The 20,188-nt window shown below is 37.5% G+C and overlaps 1 protein-coding gene across 1 annotated transcript; it reads left to right on the forward strand.

Moving 5' to 3' along the window:
• The first annotated feature begins 755 nt into the window (after positions 1–755).
• LOC108678196 (melanocyte-stimulating hormone receptor) lies at positions 756–19,850 on the forward strand. Its single transcript, XM_047881192.1, has 11 exons — positions 756–1,327; positions 2,194–2,377; positions 9,034–9,207; positions 9,605–9,806; positions 10,603–10,781; positions 11,912–12,025; positions 12,268–12,337; positions 13,310–13,520; positions 14,029–14,091; positions 14,360–14,382; positions 14,696–19,850. The coding sequence occupies exons 1-10, from the start codon at positions 1,152–1,154 to the stop codon at positions 14,373–14,375; spliced, it is 1,389 nt and encodes a 462-aa protein (XP_047737148.1). The 5' UTR covers positions 756–1,151; the 3' UTR covers positions 14,376–14,382; positions 14,696–19,850.
• The last annotated feature ends 338 nt before the right edge of the window (positions 19,851–20,188 follow it).

A 20,188-nucleotide genomic window follows, 5' to 3' on the forward strand; every position in this document is an offset into this window, starting at 1 on the left:
TTATATACATCGGGATCTCCATCGTTCAATATTGATTGTAGTGACTCATTTACATCCGAGTTACCCAATGTTTATTTGCATGGTCGCTCGTCTCACGTCCTGGTGAGCTTACTTCAAAATATGACGTTTTACTTGAAAGTGAGTTAGCATGGTAATAAATATATTTTTCAAAAATAGTGCATAAATTTCTTAAACGATTTTTTCCTAAAATCCACCAGGATTATTTTAGTGGATTTAGTTCCCCAGACGAGATTAAGTATATAACTGGAGTAATATATAACTGAATTAATGATTGCCGGTGATAATAAAGTTAAAAATACCTATAAGTTTACATAAATAACCCTGTGAATCACCTCGAGGTGTATAAATAAAATGACGAAGCACAGCTATCTTTTTAAACCGGTACTCATATAATAATCAAATTTCTTGACGCGAATATTTTGGTAACTAAAATAACATAAATTAATTCCTAAATATATTCGCTTTACTCTGCCACTTTGTAGGTAACAACATGCGGGTTCTGTACCACTGTTGCAAATTAGATTTTGGTAGATCAAGTTTCGATATTTCAGATAATCGAACGTTCACTTGACCCGACATACTATGCGTACTATGACCCGTAAATTGCGTAATTACACCAAAAGGAACGTTTATTAATTTTTAACTACAGAACTTCATTAGTTTACACAGGAACAAAAAGTTCTTCACATCAATAAATTTATTGAAGAAAAAAATATAGCCGAAAATATTGGAGATAAAACATAAATAATTTTATATTTATTTGAAATTTTTCAAAAGAAACTCGTGAATCTTACTCTAGGCCCCGAAAAAACGTTCCTCCAAGACGAAAAAAAATTATAAAAATAAAAATAAACTTACATTTTCTGTGAAGCACCAAGCCGGATTAGAAACAAAAAACCTACCCTGAATAACAACCGCAACACAAAGACAGATACAACATACATGGAGCTCTGGTTCGAACACATGGCACAGGGAAAAAACTAAGAAATTCAGGGCAAATTGTTCTGTGATACTAACATTTTCGAACCCAAACCACCTCGGAATGTTGAACTTTTTGATTTGAAAAACCCATTCAAAACAAAACCTATTACTGAAATAGAAATTTAAAGTGTGAAACAAATAAGCTGAAAATGTCGGGTGCAAATCTTCGCTTCGGAGTGACCAGCGCGGATACCCAAAACCGGACGTTCGAATGTCACCCCGGCGGAGTGACATCAGCAACCATCATTCTTTCGCTGGGGTTCCTAGGCATGGCCGCCAACATCGTTCTCATGGCTCTTCTCGTCGTCATGAAGAATCTCAGGAGGCAAGTATATACCCATAATCATTTCAATGATGTTTATACCTAGTTCATTGAGTTGGTAAAATTTTCGATTGCTGAGTGCTATTCGGCATCGTTTATGTACCCGCGAAGCTACTCAAGAGGTGAGTATCTATTTACAATTTAACTTGCATAATATGAAATTATTTGTTTACATTGTACGTGCTTCATTCAGTAAAACGAACACCGAAATTACTTACACTTGGCGCAATTACATCAGGAGGTAAATTTCTCGGGGAAGCTTGCATCGTTCGTTAATTTCAGAGCTGTGCCTTAACGAATACTTTGACTTCGAACAAATTAATTATTAAGTCCCCATCTGGAAAAAATTTCTTCTTACCCCCTAAAAACTAACTGATCGATAACTAGATTAGAATGACTTTCATTCGGCAGAAATAAAAAACTGCAGTTCAATCTTCGTGGCAATGAAGTGCTGCGGCATAGAGGATGGGAGAAACGTAGGGGAATGCTGTCGAGTAGCACCGCATAAGAAACGTATTCGGTGGTTACTGACTGCTACCAAAATAGTGACACATCATATCCCAGTAAATGGCCACTTGACCACTTGCCTAACCACCCGCCTCGTCTTTCCCAGATGGTCTCAATGCTTGCTGTTCCATCATGCGCTGGTGGACTGCTGCCAAATCATCGCCTAACCACCTGCTTGACCTCCCTAACCACCTGTCTCATCGCCCAGATGGTCATAACCACTTGCCTGACCACCCTAACCACCTGTCTCATCGTCCAGATGGCCCTAACCACCTGCCTGACCACCCTAACCACCTGTCTCATCGTCCAGATGGTCATTACCACCTAACTGACCACCATAACCTTCTACCTCGTCCCTCCAGATGGTCACAAGGCCTCCTCTTCCACCAAGCCCTAGTGGACTGCCTGAGGGCGGCCATCTTGGTACCGTTGGGCCGGTCCATCTACGACTGCCAGCCGGTGGCCAAATGCTCGCTGGTGGAGACAGCGTTCCTGCTACTAGTGACCGTGTCTACCATCAATATGCTAACTACGGTAGTCAGTCAAGTAAAGGAAACTAACTCACGCGCACTTGAGCGTCGTTAATTACCTTCCTCAATCTAAACAATCACTTTAAACTTCAAACAAAAGCTGTTATCTCTAATGGATGCTGGTGCTGGTCATTTGTGTGATTTGAAAAGTTTAGTGAAATTTTTTATAACTGAGTCGGAGAACGGAATGGAATTGAAGACATAATATAAGTTGTCAATCCTTCAAATATTTATTGTCCGACTATAACTTTCTTCTTCACATCACGTCATATTAAAATATTTCGAACCAAATTTTTTTGTAAACTCTTTTACTCAGTACTCATTATTATATTAGTATTAAATTATTTTCAAAATTCATTTCCGAAGAAAATAACTGCAAATTTTCTCAGTAATTTATCAATAAATTAACAACTGCCCGATTGTTACTCCGACTATGTTACTTTAATTAAAGGTAATCAAATTAAAGGTGCCTAATTTAATTAGGGATTATCAGCACCTGCAATCCATGACTGCATCCACAAGGGAAAATAATTCATACATTCATCCATACGAAGATAAATATCAATCGTACCGTGTGGATAAAATGAGCTATTTTCCCTCCTGGAGAAGATAAAAAGTAAAAAGGCGAAGCGACTTAGCTAGAACTTCTGACGTTGTCGTGCTGTAGAACTTCTCACTTCCGACGTTGTAGTACAATAGAACTTTTCAATTCTGACGTTGTATTATAGTATAACTTCTCACTTCCGACGTTGTCGTGTTGTAGAACTTTTCACTTTTAACGTTGTAGCATCGTATAACTTCTCACATCAGACGTCATCGTGTTATAGAACTTCCCATAACAGACGTTGTAGTAGAATAGAACTTCTCAATTCAGACGTTATATTATAGCATAACTTCTCACTTCTAACGTTGTAGTATCGTACAACTGCTCACTTCTGACGTTGCCGTGTTGTAGAATTTCTGGCTTCCGACATTGTAGTATCGTAGAACTTCTCACTTATTATATAGTCGGGTGTCGTATCATATAACTTTTTACAACAGCCTTTAATCTCTTTACAAATTATATCGGTTTGAAAGGTATTTATATTTAGTCGTTGTTTACGTAATGGTGCGGCTAGCTAAAAATATATGCTCGAAATTGAGCTGTGGAATTATTTTTGATTGCCTATCTGTTTTTTGGGGAATAATCGTTTTTGGCACCGAAATCTGTTATTAACTAGCAATCAGCTCTTGCGAGGGCAATCAATTCCTGACGTGCAATCTGTGCTTGACTGACAAACGGTTCTTGACTGGCTAACTGTTCTTGACTGGCTAACTATTCTTGACCAGTAATCTTTTCTTGACTGGCAATAAATTCTCGACAGGCAATCAGTTCCTGACGCATACAATAAAAGGTTCAATACCATATCACGACGGCTGCCGTGCCATCTCTAGAGGTTTAAAAATCTACAGCTTTAATCGATATTTATTGCAACAAAATCACCTCGCAATGATTTCTTATAACTTATTGAACAATCAAAACTTCTTGACTGAAGACACGGGATTTATTCCATGGGCTTAACAATGTAAGACTGTGTTGTGACAAGCGTTAGCGGGGAGACTAAACTAATATACGAGTCATTCGGAAAGTTGGGTAGAAAAACATCACGACATGATACTTTGTTTGAATGTTAGTGCTCAAAACCAGTCTTGAAACCATGTTCTTTTTTTGAGTGAAACACAAAATCTAAATTTTCACTGACGAAATATGCCGTCACCATTGATGAAACGATGGGATTAATACAAAAAATTAGTTTACAGCACAAGCTTTCATGGTGCAAGTTCGCATATATGTACGCTATGGATTCCTACTCAAATTCAGCTATGAAAGAAAACAGCCGAAATGCAATATGAGATTTAATTACGATAAAATTTCATTGAAATTTATGCCAAAGGGTTCTCACCTACAAGCTTTATGTGATTTTTTTCCATGAAAATTTCTCCAAAAATTTATTTATGGCACGAACGTTAGTGTGAATCTGGTCTTAAATCATGACGTCTATTATATCAACACCCTCAAATTCCTGACCTTCTTTGTAAACTATCAATATTTTTATCAACGATATTTCTGCTGAAATTTTTCCAAAATAAAATTCATCTTTCGTTTTCACCAGGATTTTATTTCGTGTATAAATTCGTATAATTTTTCCTTGATTTATAAGTATAATGAATGATTTATCAGTCTTCCGAGATTTATATCAATTAAATCATATTGACTTGTCATCATGACTTGCTATTATTTTCTTCCATTTCGAGGAATATAATTTTTTCTGAAGTACTGCGAAATAATACAATTAAATCACTGAAATGTTATTGCAGTGAAAGAATGACAGTTATTGCTCAATTATTAAATTATGAAATTATGAATCACTGAAATGTTATTGCAGTGATAGAATGACAGTTATTGCTCAATTATTAAATTATGAAATTATGAATCATCGAAATGTTATTGCAGTCATAGAATGACAGTTATTGCTTAATTATGAATCTATTTTTATCCAAATTTGCATTTTATTTGATAGTATCGATTTGCTAAATATACTATAGATTTTTGATCAATATTGACACGTGCAAAAGGTTAACTTCGTACCTTTAATTAGCTACGTAGTTAGTTTATTGCATATATCTTCCAATTATTATTAAATTTACCAATTCTTTATTGATTTTAAATATTTAATTTTTAATCAAGAATTTAAATAACTAATTAGGAGCACGTAATAATATAAATCTATATTTTACTTCTTACTTAATTCCTAATACCTAATCTAGCATTTACTACTTAATATAACACATTCTACTTAATCTCACATTCATCTTCATCTCACACATTCTACTTCATCTAACACATTCTACTTAATCTATCACATTATACTCACTCTCCCGCATTCTACTTACTCCCACACATTCTACTCACTCTTACACATTCGACTTACTCTCGCACATTCTTCTTATTACGTGCTCTCTAATCTCCTACTTATCACGTGCTCTCTAATCTCCTACTTACTACGTGCTCTCTAATCTCCTACTTATCACGTGCTCTCTTATCTCCTACTTATCATGTGCTCTCTAATCTCCTACTTACTACGTGCTCTCTTATCTCCTACGTACCTACACTATGTTGATTATAAAATTTCCGCGTTTGTGCTCAACTTTTATTGTCTCGACCTTCTCCATCCCAGCTCTCAATTCTTTCTCTATTTTTCACATTTTAGGCTCCTCATTTATGTCCTAATTATGTCCCTAAATTTAGTTCTCTTTATATATTTATATACAACTCACCGTCTCACCATAAACAGTTCTTTAACCCTCTCCCACTCTTCAGCCTCAATAAGTCCTCCTTCTCTCTCCCCTTTAAGCCTCATTTAACCTTTCTCTCTTATGCAAGCCTTATTAAATCCTCTCTTATTCTTTCTCTCTCTCTCTCTATTTCAAGCCTTATTAAATCCTTTCTCTCTCCTGCAAGCCTTATTTAATCCTCTCTTTCTCTCTCTCACTCTCCTTCAATCCTCATTAAATCCTCTCTCACTCTCCTTCAATCCTCATTAAACCCTCTCTCTTTCTCTCTCTCTCGTTCGTCCCCGTCTTGGACAGAACGAGTTTCAGTTGTATTCTCTGGTAAGTTTAAGTCCGGCCATCTTTATGCATTTTATATCCCTTAGCCTTGCCATACAATACACTTTACAGGCTCAAACCCCGCTGTCTCCAAACGCTGCCCAACGCTCATGTATTTTTCATTATACATAACGACTTATTTCTGCGTTTTAAAATTAAAATGTCCTAATCAATCACATTTTATTCATCTTCGCTTTGTTGCATTGCATGACGCTATACGGCTGCTTTGATATTTGTTCGAGGTCTTTATCAATTTTTTTATTGATTAATTTAAAACCAGATGCGCAATATGAACTTCAATTGCAATGCTATTTTTATCAACATAAAGATTATACAGATAATAAATAATTAATTTATTTTACTCCTAACGGTAATTGTTAAAATTCAATTTCCATGAATAGCAGTTAAAATGCCATTCCAAAAAGAATAGTTTGTGTGTCTTGCAAACATGGCGCTTTAAATCACCTGCTTGACCACTTGCATAAGAAAAAGTTTATATCTCAACAAAAATGAATTAAGTGATTTAAATAAATGCTTTAAAAAAATCAAATATGCTAGGCATGCAAAGAAAGGCATGCATTCCTCTGTCTTGTATTTATACAAAACACACCGGAATGAATGAGGGATGTTCACGCTGCAGTTCACTCTTTCATCAACAAAATTTTGTCACGCCATCATCCCAACATGTGAATAGCGTCCAGCTATTGTCCTGCAGCCGACAATTTTCTCGCAATGTGGAAAGTTGCGTCCATTTGCATATTTTTTAGTAAGCTTGAGATTTGACGCATAAGCTTCTAGCATGAATTTTTGTCTGAATATTATAAGCAGATAAAATAATTGTAAAGAATATACGGTCCTGAAAACATACATCAACAATTAAGAAATTATGTAATAGCGACTGAACAATTAATTTCTACGTAACAATAATTAATTTATTCCGAGTTATTTATATTGAATTTTCACCTTACTGTTCAGAACCGGTGTGGTTGTTCTCAGTTGTGAACTTAATTGTGTTCTAGGAATTTAAAAGCAAAAACAATACCACAAAAATTCACCATATCTTTATAAGAGAAAACGTTTCAGAGTCCAGCTCCATCGTCAGTTCACAAAATTCAGTTCAGAAGAAGTTCAGATCTAGAAACACAAATACAATCAATTAGTAAAGTAAAAGGCACTGCTGGGTTTTAAAACGGAGAATAAATAAATAAGACATGAAACTAACGCTAGTAAACGGCCTATCTATTTACTATTTCAAGAGCAACGGAGCTAAAAGCAGCATTTAGACTAGGCTTCTGCTTGAATATATATAGGGATTCTAAAATGCGTAGATCAGTAACACCGGATGCGGATGCTAGAATTTTAAAGTCATTATCGGATACAGAGGTGTTGCACTGCTCAGCAAGAACACGTACAGCAGAATGAGGTGGATGTGCAAGTAGGTTCCCCGTCCTATAACTCCTGCCCCTATGCTCAGCCAGCCTAGTATAGAAATTGCGTGACGTCATACCGACGTACGCTGATGCGCACTGCGTACAAATATATCTGTAAACTAGTGACGATCGCATAAGAACAGGTAGGGTATCCTTAAACCTGAAAAACAAGCTGATTCTAAAATTGTTAACTAGCAACACATGAAGATTTACATCCGGAAGATATTTAGCAAATAAAACTTTTAATTCCTTTGAATGCGGGGCCAAAGAAGGGAAAAGAACAGTAAACAACTTTCCTATTGTCACACTTGGGAACAACTGCAGTATATTGCTTGGACGTAAACTTCTTAATTTGGGTAAACACCAGGTGCGATGGAAAGCCATTTTGTGAAAAGATATTGCGCAACAATTCAAATTCAGAGTGCATGGCTAGATAAGTAGAGCAAATGCGAAAGCCGCGGTTTATCAATGTTTGGATCCCATTTAATTTGAAGCGATTACTAATTGATTGTATTTGTGTTTCTAGATCTGAACTTCTTCTGAACTGAATTTTGTGAACTGACGATGGAGCTGGACTCTGAAACGTTTTCTCTTATAAAGATATGGTGAATTTTTGTGGTATTGTTTTTGCTTTTAAATTCCTAGTTAACTTGCGATTTAAGCAAACAAGTGATTTTAATAATTGTGTTCTATCCTAGATTTTTGGACGTTTTGTTGCGAGCTTAATGAATGCAAATAACTGCATGTTAAATGCACGCATTAAAATTATTTAAATTAAATGCAGCATGTATATTTTAGAATATTTTTTGTGTTTAGCATGTACAGCGTGCATTGGTTTTGCAGGCATGTGAGCTTTTTTGTGCTCGCAATTGATTTATAATTATTAAAAATAACTGAGAGTGCTCGAGCTTTGCTGGATTATAAAATGGCCTGATATAAAGCGATAATCTTTTTTGATTATTAATAGGTATAACAAACGGGTATTAACAACAAACCACTTATTCATTGAATTGATAAACTGATCTAAATTAATTTAAAGTATTAATTAACTCATTATGGAACAACAATTTAATGAAGGTTTTGTTTGTGTAACATTTGAACGTATTTAGGGCTAGAAGATATATTAAATTTGTAGATATAGTTTGAATATAAAATATATAGTTTTGAATATATGATAAATATTTTCATGATTTATAAGGTCAATGCGTCACAAAATTCATTCAAATTAGATCGGCGTCAACGAATTTTCTTCCGCGCTTCATTTTGAGAATAAATCGTTTTTTCGCAAATTCTGTGAACAAGTTATTATGAATTACTCGCTGAATTGAAGATATCACCCAAAATCATTCCCTGGAATAAATGCATTCATATCGAATTGCTTAAAATTTCACACCATCAAATTTTCGACAAAGTCAACAAATTCCATTTTACTCCATAGTTAACAAGTTCAAATTTTTGCTCTTCTTCAGGCCCTCTTTGAAATAAAAATAATTGACAAAATACGCAAAAAATTCAAACGTATACTAATCGAAACTTACGTCAAATAATTACGTCAAAATAATTAACATTACGTGCCGTGGCGCCGACGCAGGTTCTGAACGACGCGCCGCTCCTGCCGGAGGACACGGACCAGAAAGCCATGCCCCTGATGATGGAGTCACCACAGTGCGTTCTCTTCGGCACCTCCATGATCTGGTTCGCCTCCATCACCATCAACCTGGGGCCTACATTCCTCTCCGGGGCCCTCGCTGCCAACATCGATGAGGTCAGCAATGATGGAGGTAGCAATGATGAGGTCAGCAATGATGGAGGTAGCAATGATGAGGTCAGCAATGATGAGGTCAGCAATGATGGAGGTAGCAATGATGAGGTCAGCAATGATGGAGGTAGCAATGATGAGGTCAGCAATGATGGAGGTAGCAGTGATGAGGTCAGGGTTATTCTTGATTGGAATATTAATGGTAGACATGAGGGCTCTCATCGCCTACATCGACCAGGACAGCAGGGATGATGCGGGCCCCAATTAAGGAGTCCGTCCCTCCCCATGCTCCACACTCCCTTCACTCCCCTCACTCCCCCAGGTGTACCACTCCCCATCGTGCCCCATCAGCATGGGCCCGCTACGTCACTACATGCTCCTCTCACTCCCCCCACTCCCCCAGGTGTACCACTCCCCCTCGTGCCCCATCATCATGGGCCCGCTGCGCCACTACGTGCTCAACGTGCTGTGGATCATCACCAACCTGCTGGTGGTGCTGCTCACCGTCTTCCACCTCGTCAAGCTCTACAGGGACCTCAGCACCTCGTCCCTGGAGGCCGTCCGTGTCGCTTCCCTCGTCACCACCATGATCAGCGTCACCCAGGGTGAGAGGGGGAGTAGTAGGGGGAGTAGTAGGGGCAGTAGTAGGGGGAGTAGTAGGGGGAGTAGTAGGGGCAGTAGTAGGGGGAGTGATAAGGGGAGTAGTAGGGGGAAATAAGAGGAGTGAGGTAAGCGTTACGACCATGATAAGCATCACCCTATGTGAGCTGAGGGATTGGGGAATAGGGTGAACAGAGGGAATAGGGGACGTGCTAATCTCCACCAAACTTTGAGATGCGGGAACATCGTCAGGTGAAGAGCGACATTTGCTGACGTGCTGGTAACAGCGTGCTAATCGCGACATGCTAATCATGTCGGGTTAATCAATGTTAATCATGACGAGCTCAGCAACACGTGATAATCAAAACGTGCTAATCCCTGCTAATCATCACGTGCTAATCCCTGCTAATCTTGACGTGCTAATCCCTGCTAATCATGCCATGGTAATCCCTGCTAATCATGACGTGCTAATCCCTGCTAATCATCACGTGCTAATCCCTGCTAATCTTGACGTGCTAATCCCTGCTAATCATGCCATGGTAATCCCTGCTAATCTTGACGTGCTAACCCCTGCTAATCCCTGCTAATCTTGACGTGCTCACCCCTGCTAGTCCCTGCTAATCATGCCATGCTAATCCGTGTTAATCCCTGCTAATCCCTGCTAATCAAGACGTGCTAACCCCTGCTAATCCCTGCTAATCTTGACGTGCTAACCCCTGCTAGTCCCTGCTAATCATGCCATGCTAATCCGTGTTAATCCCTGCTAATCAAGACGTGCTAATCCCTGCTAATCTCCCAAAGACCCCGAGGCGCGTGAACACCGTCAGGTGAAGAGCTACATCGCGCGCATGGAGAAGGAGGGCGTGGAGAGGGTGAAGATGTTCGTGGTGGTGGTGGTGATGTACCTCGTGTGCTGGGGCCCTCTCTTCCTGGTTACCCTCATGACCCCTGCTGTGGACAAGCCGGGCCTCAGTCATGACGTAAGACGTCTTCTTGAATTATGTTGTTGTTGTTGTTGTTTAAATATGTTGTTGCTATTGAAATTTGTTATTGTTGTTATTGAAATGTGGTATTGTTGTTATTGAGATATGTTATTGTTATTGAACTATGTTATTGATGTTCTTGATATATGTTATTCTTATTATTGAAATATGTTATTCTTATTATTGAGATATGTTATTGTTATTGAACTATGTTATTGATGTTCTTGATATATGTTATTCTTATTATTGAAATATGTTATTGTTCTTATTGAAATATAATATTAATAATATTGAAATATTTTGTTATTATTATTGATATATTTTATTTTTATTATTAAAATATGTTATTGTTGTTATTGAAATATGTTATTGCTATTATAGAAATATGTAATCATTCTTATTGAAATATGTTATTGTTATTATTGATATATGTTATTGTCATTATTGAAATTTGTTATTGTTATTTATGAAATATGTTATTGTTATTATTTAAATATGTTATTGGACTATTTATTGCTTTGTAATTGTTATATGTTATCTTCTATGGAGCTAAACAAATTTTCGCAATAAATTATTAAATACCTTATATCTAGAAATATTCATAAGTAAATATTTCCAAATTGCTCGGTTTTGAATAGATTTAGAACAATTATTAGCCTGATATCATTCATGGCGTGACTATCTCTGAAATATCTGAATTCGTTTGAAAAAAATTCTAATTTTAGTACTAATTTTTCATGTATCTTCTATGGAGTGATAATCGCGGTGAAATATCTATGCATTTCTCGGATTTGAATAGAATAGAAATAATTATAATGATGATAACTTTTACTTTTTTCTTTTAATGTTTTATAATTATTTAATACGAATAAGTTAATCTTTAATAAGTTTAACTTAAGTAAAAATGTGTTAGGGTAACCTAAAGTTACTCAAAGTGTAGTGATGATTCAGTTATTTTTCAGTTAAGAGTGAATTTTATTCAGCTATTTTTTTAAGAACATTTTTACCAGACCTGAAGCTGCAATTTGTTCAAACAACTGGCCTACTTTTATCATACGGAACTAATTAACTAAGTTAAATAGCTTTAGTTAAGCAGATAACTGATTATTTTTAATAAACTCCTGTAGGTGACCCTACACATCGCCTACATCCACGCGTTCGTGAACCCTGCGCTGTTCCTCGTCCTACATAAGGGCCTACGTCGCGCCGTAGCCAGCATCGTCTGCTGCACCTGCTATCAGGTGACTGCAGCTGCCATCAGGTGACTGCAGCTGCTATCAGGTGACTGCAGCTGCTATCAGGTGACTGCAGCTGCTATCAGGTGACTGCAGCTGCCATCAGGTGACGTGACTGTAGCTGCCATCAGGTTGTTTTTCTCAATAACTGTATTTAGCTACATTATAATAATTTTTGTCTCCAATAAAGAATAACTTATTTTTCACTGAATTTTTTTTCTTTGAATTAATGTTGAATTTGACGGCAGGGGCGCGACGAGCCCCCCAGCCCCGACCCTGCCGACAGCCTCGCGTCAGACGCCGCCATCACCGTGGCAGGTGAACCCTGAACCCTTAACTATGTACACTCAACCCTGAACCTTGAACCCTGAACCCTGATCTGTTGAATCTGTTCCCTAAACCCTGAACTTTGAACTTGAAATATGAACACTGAACTCTGTATTCTGAACCTCAAACTTATACCCTGAATACTGAACTATGAACCCTGAGCCTTGAACCCTGAACCCTGAACACTCAAACCTGTATATTTAAACCTCAACTATGAACCCTGAACCTTGTACTATTATTCTTAAAAGTGAACCCTGAATCTTTACACTGAATCTGTAACCTGAACCTGAACCCAGAGCCTGAATCTTGAAACTGTACCCTGAACCTGAATCCTGATCCTGGAATTTGAATCTGAACCGCAAAGCTTTGATACTTAATCTCGGAACCGTGACGTAAACATTGAATATTAAATAATAAACCGTGCATGGAAAGTTAGGTGCATAATATCTGTGTACTTAACTTTCTTTGGGAACCATAAACTTTGCGACTTTTTGTCAAGAAAACAGGATGCTCGTTTCAACCAAACAGACATAGCAGGAGGAATAAGCTAAATGGATATGGTTCTTGGTTTCTTTACCCGGACCTTAATACGTATGATGAAGAAAACAATAATGAATTATATTAGGGATTTTAGCTAATTCAAAAGCCGATTCGAAAAAAATGCGAATAAAATTCTCACGAATACTTCCAGACCGTAACGTATATTTGTTAATTGGACCCTTCTTCGATCACGGAAAAATTTCATAGTCTAAATTCATGTATTGTTTAATGAATAATCAAGTTAGTCTGGCAGATATGAATTCCAAAAAAGTCATAACGAAAATGATAAGATTGAAGTCAGACAAACGATTAATGCGTGGCTACTACCAATTACCAGGTTTTCATGTCCGTTTAAATCTTTCATCTAAAACTGGAACACAAGCGTACGAAAATATGGCAATTCATAATATTTTCTGGCATCAGGTGGCTTTGGTGGACGTGGCATGAACCTGGCTGGCGGTGGCATGGCCTTGGGTGGCGGTGGCTTGACACTGGGCGGCGGTGGCATGACACTGGGTGGCGGTGGCATAACCCTGGGTGGCAGTGGCATGACACTGGGTGGCAGTGGCATGGGCGACGACAGCGTGGCAAGCGTCAACACCCACTTCGCGAGCCTCGAGCGAGCTGGTTATGTGTGAGTCCCGCTGACCCACTTTGAATCTTAACGCTGACTCACCTTCCGTGTTATCCTTGACTCATCATGAGTGTACCTAAATCATACCTAGTGTTATCCGTAACCCATCATTGGTGTTATGTCTGCGTAACTATGACTCTTATGATTGACTGTATATATCATAGATATCATAAAATATATGATATATTTCTACATAAATTTTGTGGCCGACTCACTGTTTAAAATATTTTTTACTTGCCATACTCATAATAACGAATCATATATCTTAATCACCCGTCGATCTTTAACCCATCATGTGATCTCTGACCCATCATGTGATCTCTGACCCACCATGTGATCTTTGACCCACCATGTGATCCTTGACCCACCATGTGATCTCTGACCCACCATGTGATCTCTGACCCATCATGTGATCTCATGTGATCTCTGACCCACCATGTGATCTCTGACCCACCATGTGATCTCTGACCCACCGTGTGATCTCTGACCCATCATAATGACGCTGCAGGCTGAAGGAGGTGCAGGGGTCACCGGGTGCAACGGGCGGCGGAGGGGCACAGGTCAAGGGCAGGTAAAGGTCACCATTAAAGTTCTGGGGTTTGCATTCTAGGTCAGGGCCACCATTCATGGACAGGTCAAGACCTCTGATACTCACTCCTAGGCAATTCGAAAGGCTTTTAAAGCCTAAAATCCGTCTTACAGTTTCATTACTAATTTTTTAAAAACTAAGGTTGCGCATTACAAATTTCCATACAATTTTCTGATAAATGCCTCATATACATCTAATATTCTGATGAGTCGCAGGACAACGAAAATTTATTTACATTTTTCTTGTGCAGGGAAACTGTCCTCTGATACGAGGGTGAGTTATCAAACGATGTCGGTCGACCGGAATCAAATATGACGCGCATTAAAATTTTATAGCATGTATACTCGAAGGTTTGCTTATGTTAAGATAGAAGAATGTGAGAAACGGAGTAATGTGTCAACAAAGATAACGTGTGAAAGAGTGTAACGTGTGACGGAGGTTACATCTATACATGACTGTGCATTCTGGTTTGTGTACAACTCGAGGCATATCAGGTCGGGTGAACTACCCTTGAACCTTTGCATTAACTTAACTATTATAAATCAAACGATCCGACTCGTATTTGATTCATTTTCGTTTACTTCAGGGCTGCCTGAGCACCTGCTGGAAAACAGCACCTCAGGCATGGTCTCTACTAGCATATCGTCTCCACGAATCCAAAAATCCGACGCCTACAACTCTTCCACCAAACTACATTCCACCGCCACCTTCTCCCCACCTGTCGCCAGAACTGCAGTTTCAGGCAACACTACCGCTTCCGTTTACGCTCTCCACAACCTTTCGCCACCTCAACTCCACAAACAATCTTCTTTATCACTTAAAAATGCGTCACTAAACTCGCTTACTAAGCCGACGGTTTCCTACAGCGCCCCAGCACCGGCCGCACCCTTTGGCACCAAGTCTAACTACTTCGGAGGGAGTGGTGGTGATTTGGTCACCGCTATCCTGATGGGGGAAACATCTCTAGATGGATTCGACAATGTAGAAAGTGTCTCGAACAGGGGACTGAACAGGGTTAACAGTGTCGGCAGTCGTCGGAATTCTCAGGTGTCGGGTCGGATGTTCGGCCGACAAGGTAATCGAATGTCGGTCGCTTCCATCTTGGGTGGACAACACGGGGAAATTGATACGCATATGACTCCTCTAGAACACGAGCTCAAAAAAAGGCAGGAGAAAGAGAAAATGGAGAAACGTATCACAGAAATGGTTATAGGTGACTTTTATTAGCTAATAACGTTTAAATAGCGATGTTAGTTGAATACACCTTAAGAAGTGCCCATATACGACAAGGAGTGTACTAGTTGTATACGCGTCTATTCATTCGGAATTTGTTCTCTTCCTTCTGATTATGAATGAATTGATGAAAACGCCGTTCCGAGAAGACAAAATAAGTTGTGCAGGCAAGGTCATGTCTCACTCTGGAAACACCTAAGGGTTATGTATGATACCCCGTATCTCGAGATACGCTAGAGACACTCTGTGGTCATTATTGGTACCGTGACTGGAAGACTCAGGAATCATGAATCCGTAGTTCTCAGGTATCCTAATTGAAATCACAAATGAATTACTGAGGAGCACAGAAAAAAATATTTTAGGTATCGCAAGAATCATCAATAAACAGGAAGAAGGTTTTAACTCCGCTTAATATAAGCAAATGTATAAAAACATTATACCTACACATAAAGTACTAGCATCGGAATGTGTTGAATGGTCAATCATTGGCCGCTCATAATACGCCGGTGATTATTAATAGATCTAACTTTGCAATAAATAAGCAATTCAATCAAAACTCATAATTGTTGAACTAAGTGTCTAATGTACAGTGTTGAACTGTGTTGGACTGTGTCAAATATCCAATGTTGAACTGTGTTGGACACAAGCGTTGGACTGAGTTGAACGCAATTGTTGGACCATGTGTCAAAAGTACAGTGTTGAACTGTGTTGGATACAAGTGTTTAACTTTGTTGGACACAAGAGTTGAACTGTGTTGAACTCGACTGTTGGACTATGTGTCGACTGTAAAATGCTGGTGAAATGTTTAACATTATATCTGACTGTGCGTCTAGGGCACTGCGTTGAATTGTGAGTTTGATGTACAGTGTTGTACACAAATGTAGAACTGTGTGTTGAATTATCCAATCATATTTTAGCCTCAGTGGAGTATTTTTCAACAAGTTTTACCATAAGGAAAGATGTATTGCGCTGCAAAGCCATGTATTTTAATTTTACACCACGTTTAAAAAGACTATAAACATTCCGGTAGCGTAGAAATATATGTTTTATGCAAGCATTTGGCTTAATTTTTTGTAGTCACTGCAACGCTTCACTCGGTGTTTGTTGTTCTGCATTCGTAATTTCTACATGATGAACTATCAGCACGGACTAGCAGATTTTTATGCTGCTAGAAAATCCTTATAGACTAAGAGCAATTCAAAGAGTAACCATTGAGGGTAATTCACTGATGAATAATCATTGAAGGGTAGCCATGGAAGGGTAAATATTGAAGAATAACAATTGAAGGGTAATCATTAGTTCTAGACAAGCTAGACGTCTCAGGTTCTAAGAGGTGCTGCAAAGCTTAGGCCTTCTAAGGCACCTAAGCGTCTTTCCCGAATAGTGGACAAGCAAAGTATCCTATAGAGTTCTCTGATTGGCTAGGATGCCTATACCTTGTGGTATACCAAGAAATCCTATAGCAGCCTAGAGGGGTCTATAGAGGGGCCATCAAGGTATCGTGTAAGATGCGTGCCTATTGGACTACCGAGGTATCCTCGTGCATCCTACTAGCCCATGAAACTAAACCTCAAGGTCCACCGAGGTATCCTAGAGCACTCTACTGGGATATACGTCCAAAGCACATAGACCACCTATAGGTATCCTAGAATGTGCTGCTGCTGCTGATTTTCGTGTATGTTTGGCACTGCTTTTAATTTGTGTGTGTTGTTGTTAAATGTTGCATGGAAATAACATTCGTCACAAGCTTTCTACGGCAATTTACGAATTAGAATGCTTATACATTTTATATTTATATTTATACTACCAAAAGATAATCTATCCTAAATGTAGAATAATAATTGGAGTTAAAATGTATAGTACCAGTCACACTGTGGGACAGTGGCCGTGATCGCAACTGATGTCGAAAAATATAGCTTCTAAATCGTCTAAGGACGATTACGTTAGATTGGTTGAATTTGAGATTAGGTTCAGGTCGCTAAGCAATTTATAACAAACTTTTCGGCCACTGTAATACAGTGACCGCAGAAATGTCGTGCTGTTCCTGTGACGCATGATATGCAATTGTGCAATGCTGTTACCGTCAAAAAATGCTGTAATATTTGCTAGAGTATCCCAACTGAAATCTATATTTAATCTTTTTGAACAGAAATTATTTAGGTTGGCCATAGCATATATTCATCGTTTTGAATGGAATAATGTTTTTAATGTATTTCTTAATGTTTGTTAGTGTTAATCATGCAGTCCGTCAACATGCACCTGGTCTCAAGAATAAAAGTTTCTCGCCAACTAGAAATTTTACAACAAAAACCAGGCTCCAGTAATACATGTGCGAGAACAATTTTGTAAGTTCATTACATCAAGAAATTTTTCGTGATTTTTTTGCAAGAAAATATTTCCTGTCAAAAGCAAAAAAATCTGTCAAAGATTTCTAACATGTACCATACGCCCTCAACCTGCTGGAGCCAGCGGCCTAACTTCAATATCAAGCAGTTACTTAACTGTATTCTAAAAGAAATATTAGGTTGAAGTCATTCAATATCATCTTGCTTGCGAACGCATCACATTATTTTATTTCATTCATAACTCAAATATATTTCCTAATCTATTCCCCATCAATTTACTATTTCCTTATCCATACTCTTTAATATATTCCTATCCACCTCCAATCCATTTACCACAATATATCCCTATCTATCCCTTATCCATTTACCACAATATATCCCTATCCACCCCTATCCATCTACTATAATATATCCCTATCCAACCCCTATCCATTTACTACAATATATCCCTATCCATCCCATATCCATTTACTGTAATATATCCCTATTCATCCCCTATCCATTTAATACAATATATATCCCTATCTATCCCTAATCCATTTACTGTAATTTATCCCTATTCATCCCCTACCCATTTTCTAAAATATCTCATCGCGTTCTTGCCTATAACATAAATATTCTAATATCTTGCCCTTCATTCTGCAAGATCAATATTTTATCCTATTTCTATTTATTACGCATATCCTTATTATATCCCTCTCATCATCAAATTTCTTATAAATCAATTTATTACATAAATATTTAAATTTTAAGTGATATACAATGGTTATATTAGATTTCATAATTAGTGTTTGTTAGGTTAATTCATTTTCAATATTTGTCACGTTCGTAATTATGGTCAATTACTACCCCTTTTATTGGCTCTTAATAATTGTTATAATTGATATATGATAAATATATTTTCTGGAGGATGTAATTGCGAAATGATCGACTTCATGGAATGAAATAATGTAGAATGAAACGTCGTAGTGACGTTTCATTCGCAATTATGTCACGTCAATTTATACGTCGTGCCGCGATTTTGCTTTAGGATACATTTTCTACTATTATTTTTTTGGCGTAATGTGTGGTTTGTGGCTTATGACACCATGCACACTAAAGGTATACTAAATATTTTGAACCTTATATGTATTTGTCATAGTTTATGGTTGTAAGCATGCGTGCAGCAAATATATATAGGGGCGTTTGTTGCTTAGCCCTGAAAATTTCGTCTCACAATAGGAAACGGCTTGGAAAAAAGGAGTGAAGAATCGGATTGAAAATTCAAATTTGATTTTGTTTTTGTCAAATATAAATTTAACTTATAAGACACCAAAATTTTTTTCCCTATTTTAAACGAGAGTAAAATGGGAGTCCTATCTTCTTTGTAAAATGTTGATTTGAAAGGATTTATATGTAATAAAAATGCATAAGCTATATTATTATCAACGTGATTAAGGATTACGGCAATGACAGGATTTGGGATGAAAGGATTCCAATATTGCAGGAACATATAATTGTCACGACCGGGCTAACCTATTAGTATTTAATATATAACATAATTATTATGCAGGGTTGACGTCTTTAGAGTATTTGTTAAAGGAAAGGGATATGCAAGTTATTTAATGACAAACTGTTGATATATTTTGCAAAGAATGATATCAAGACGACGAGCATTACTATACATATACTATAGAACTACAAGTATATGGTCCTCATATACATTATTATATGATACCCGACAACATGGGTGACATATTTTTAAACAGAAATAATTATGCCTCGTCACATGGCGTCGGACTAGCAATAGATTTTATATGATGTTTACTGGGTGTGTAAAGGAATAATCTATTTGTTATCTCAAAAATTCTAAGTGTAAATAAATGCTCAATCTATGAATGTTGTAGATTATTTATATATGTGAAGGTAGGCTTGGATATGTACTTTTGGGCTTAGTTATTACTTTAATGTGCAGACTTTTTCTTAGTTGTGGCTTATTGTACGGGGTTTTACATAACAATGGCTTAATGGATGGAGGGTTTTACTTAATTAAAGCTCTGTTGAATAAGGTTCTGGTTAAATATGTCTTCAATGTCTTAAACGAGCCACTAAGGTTGCCATGGCAGCTACATGCTATGATTATTATTTGGTAATTTTATTCTTTAAATAAATTATTGAAAAATATGTATTGCAAATAAATTTGTATATTTTTAACCTTCTGAGAAGGGCTAATCCATTGGGAGCTTTGCATATTGGCGAACTGATCTCCGATTGCTCATTAAACGAGTATATATTCCTAGAGGGTTTACCTGAAAAACTTTCTTGTTGGAAATAACGTAGGGTTCATCTGAAAAACTTTCTTGTTGAAAATAACGTAGGGTTCATCAGGAAAACTTCCTTGTTGAAAATAACGTAAGGTTCATCAGGAAAACTTCCTAGTTGAAAAGAACGTAGGGTTCATCAGGAAAACTTCCTAGTTGAAAATAACGTAGGGTTCATCAGGAAAACTTTCTTGTTGAAAA

This window comes from Hyalella azteca, unplaced genomic scaffold (assembly GCF_000764305.2).
Source record: "Hyalella azteca isolate HAZT.00-mixed unplaced genomic scaffold, Hazt_2.0.2 contig7276, whole genome shotgun sequence".
NCBI classification, from domain to species: Eukaryota; Metazoa; Arthropoda; class Malacostraca; order Amphipoda; family Hyalellidae; genus Hyalella; species Hyalella azteca.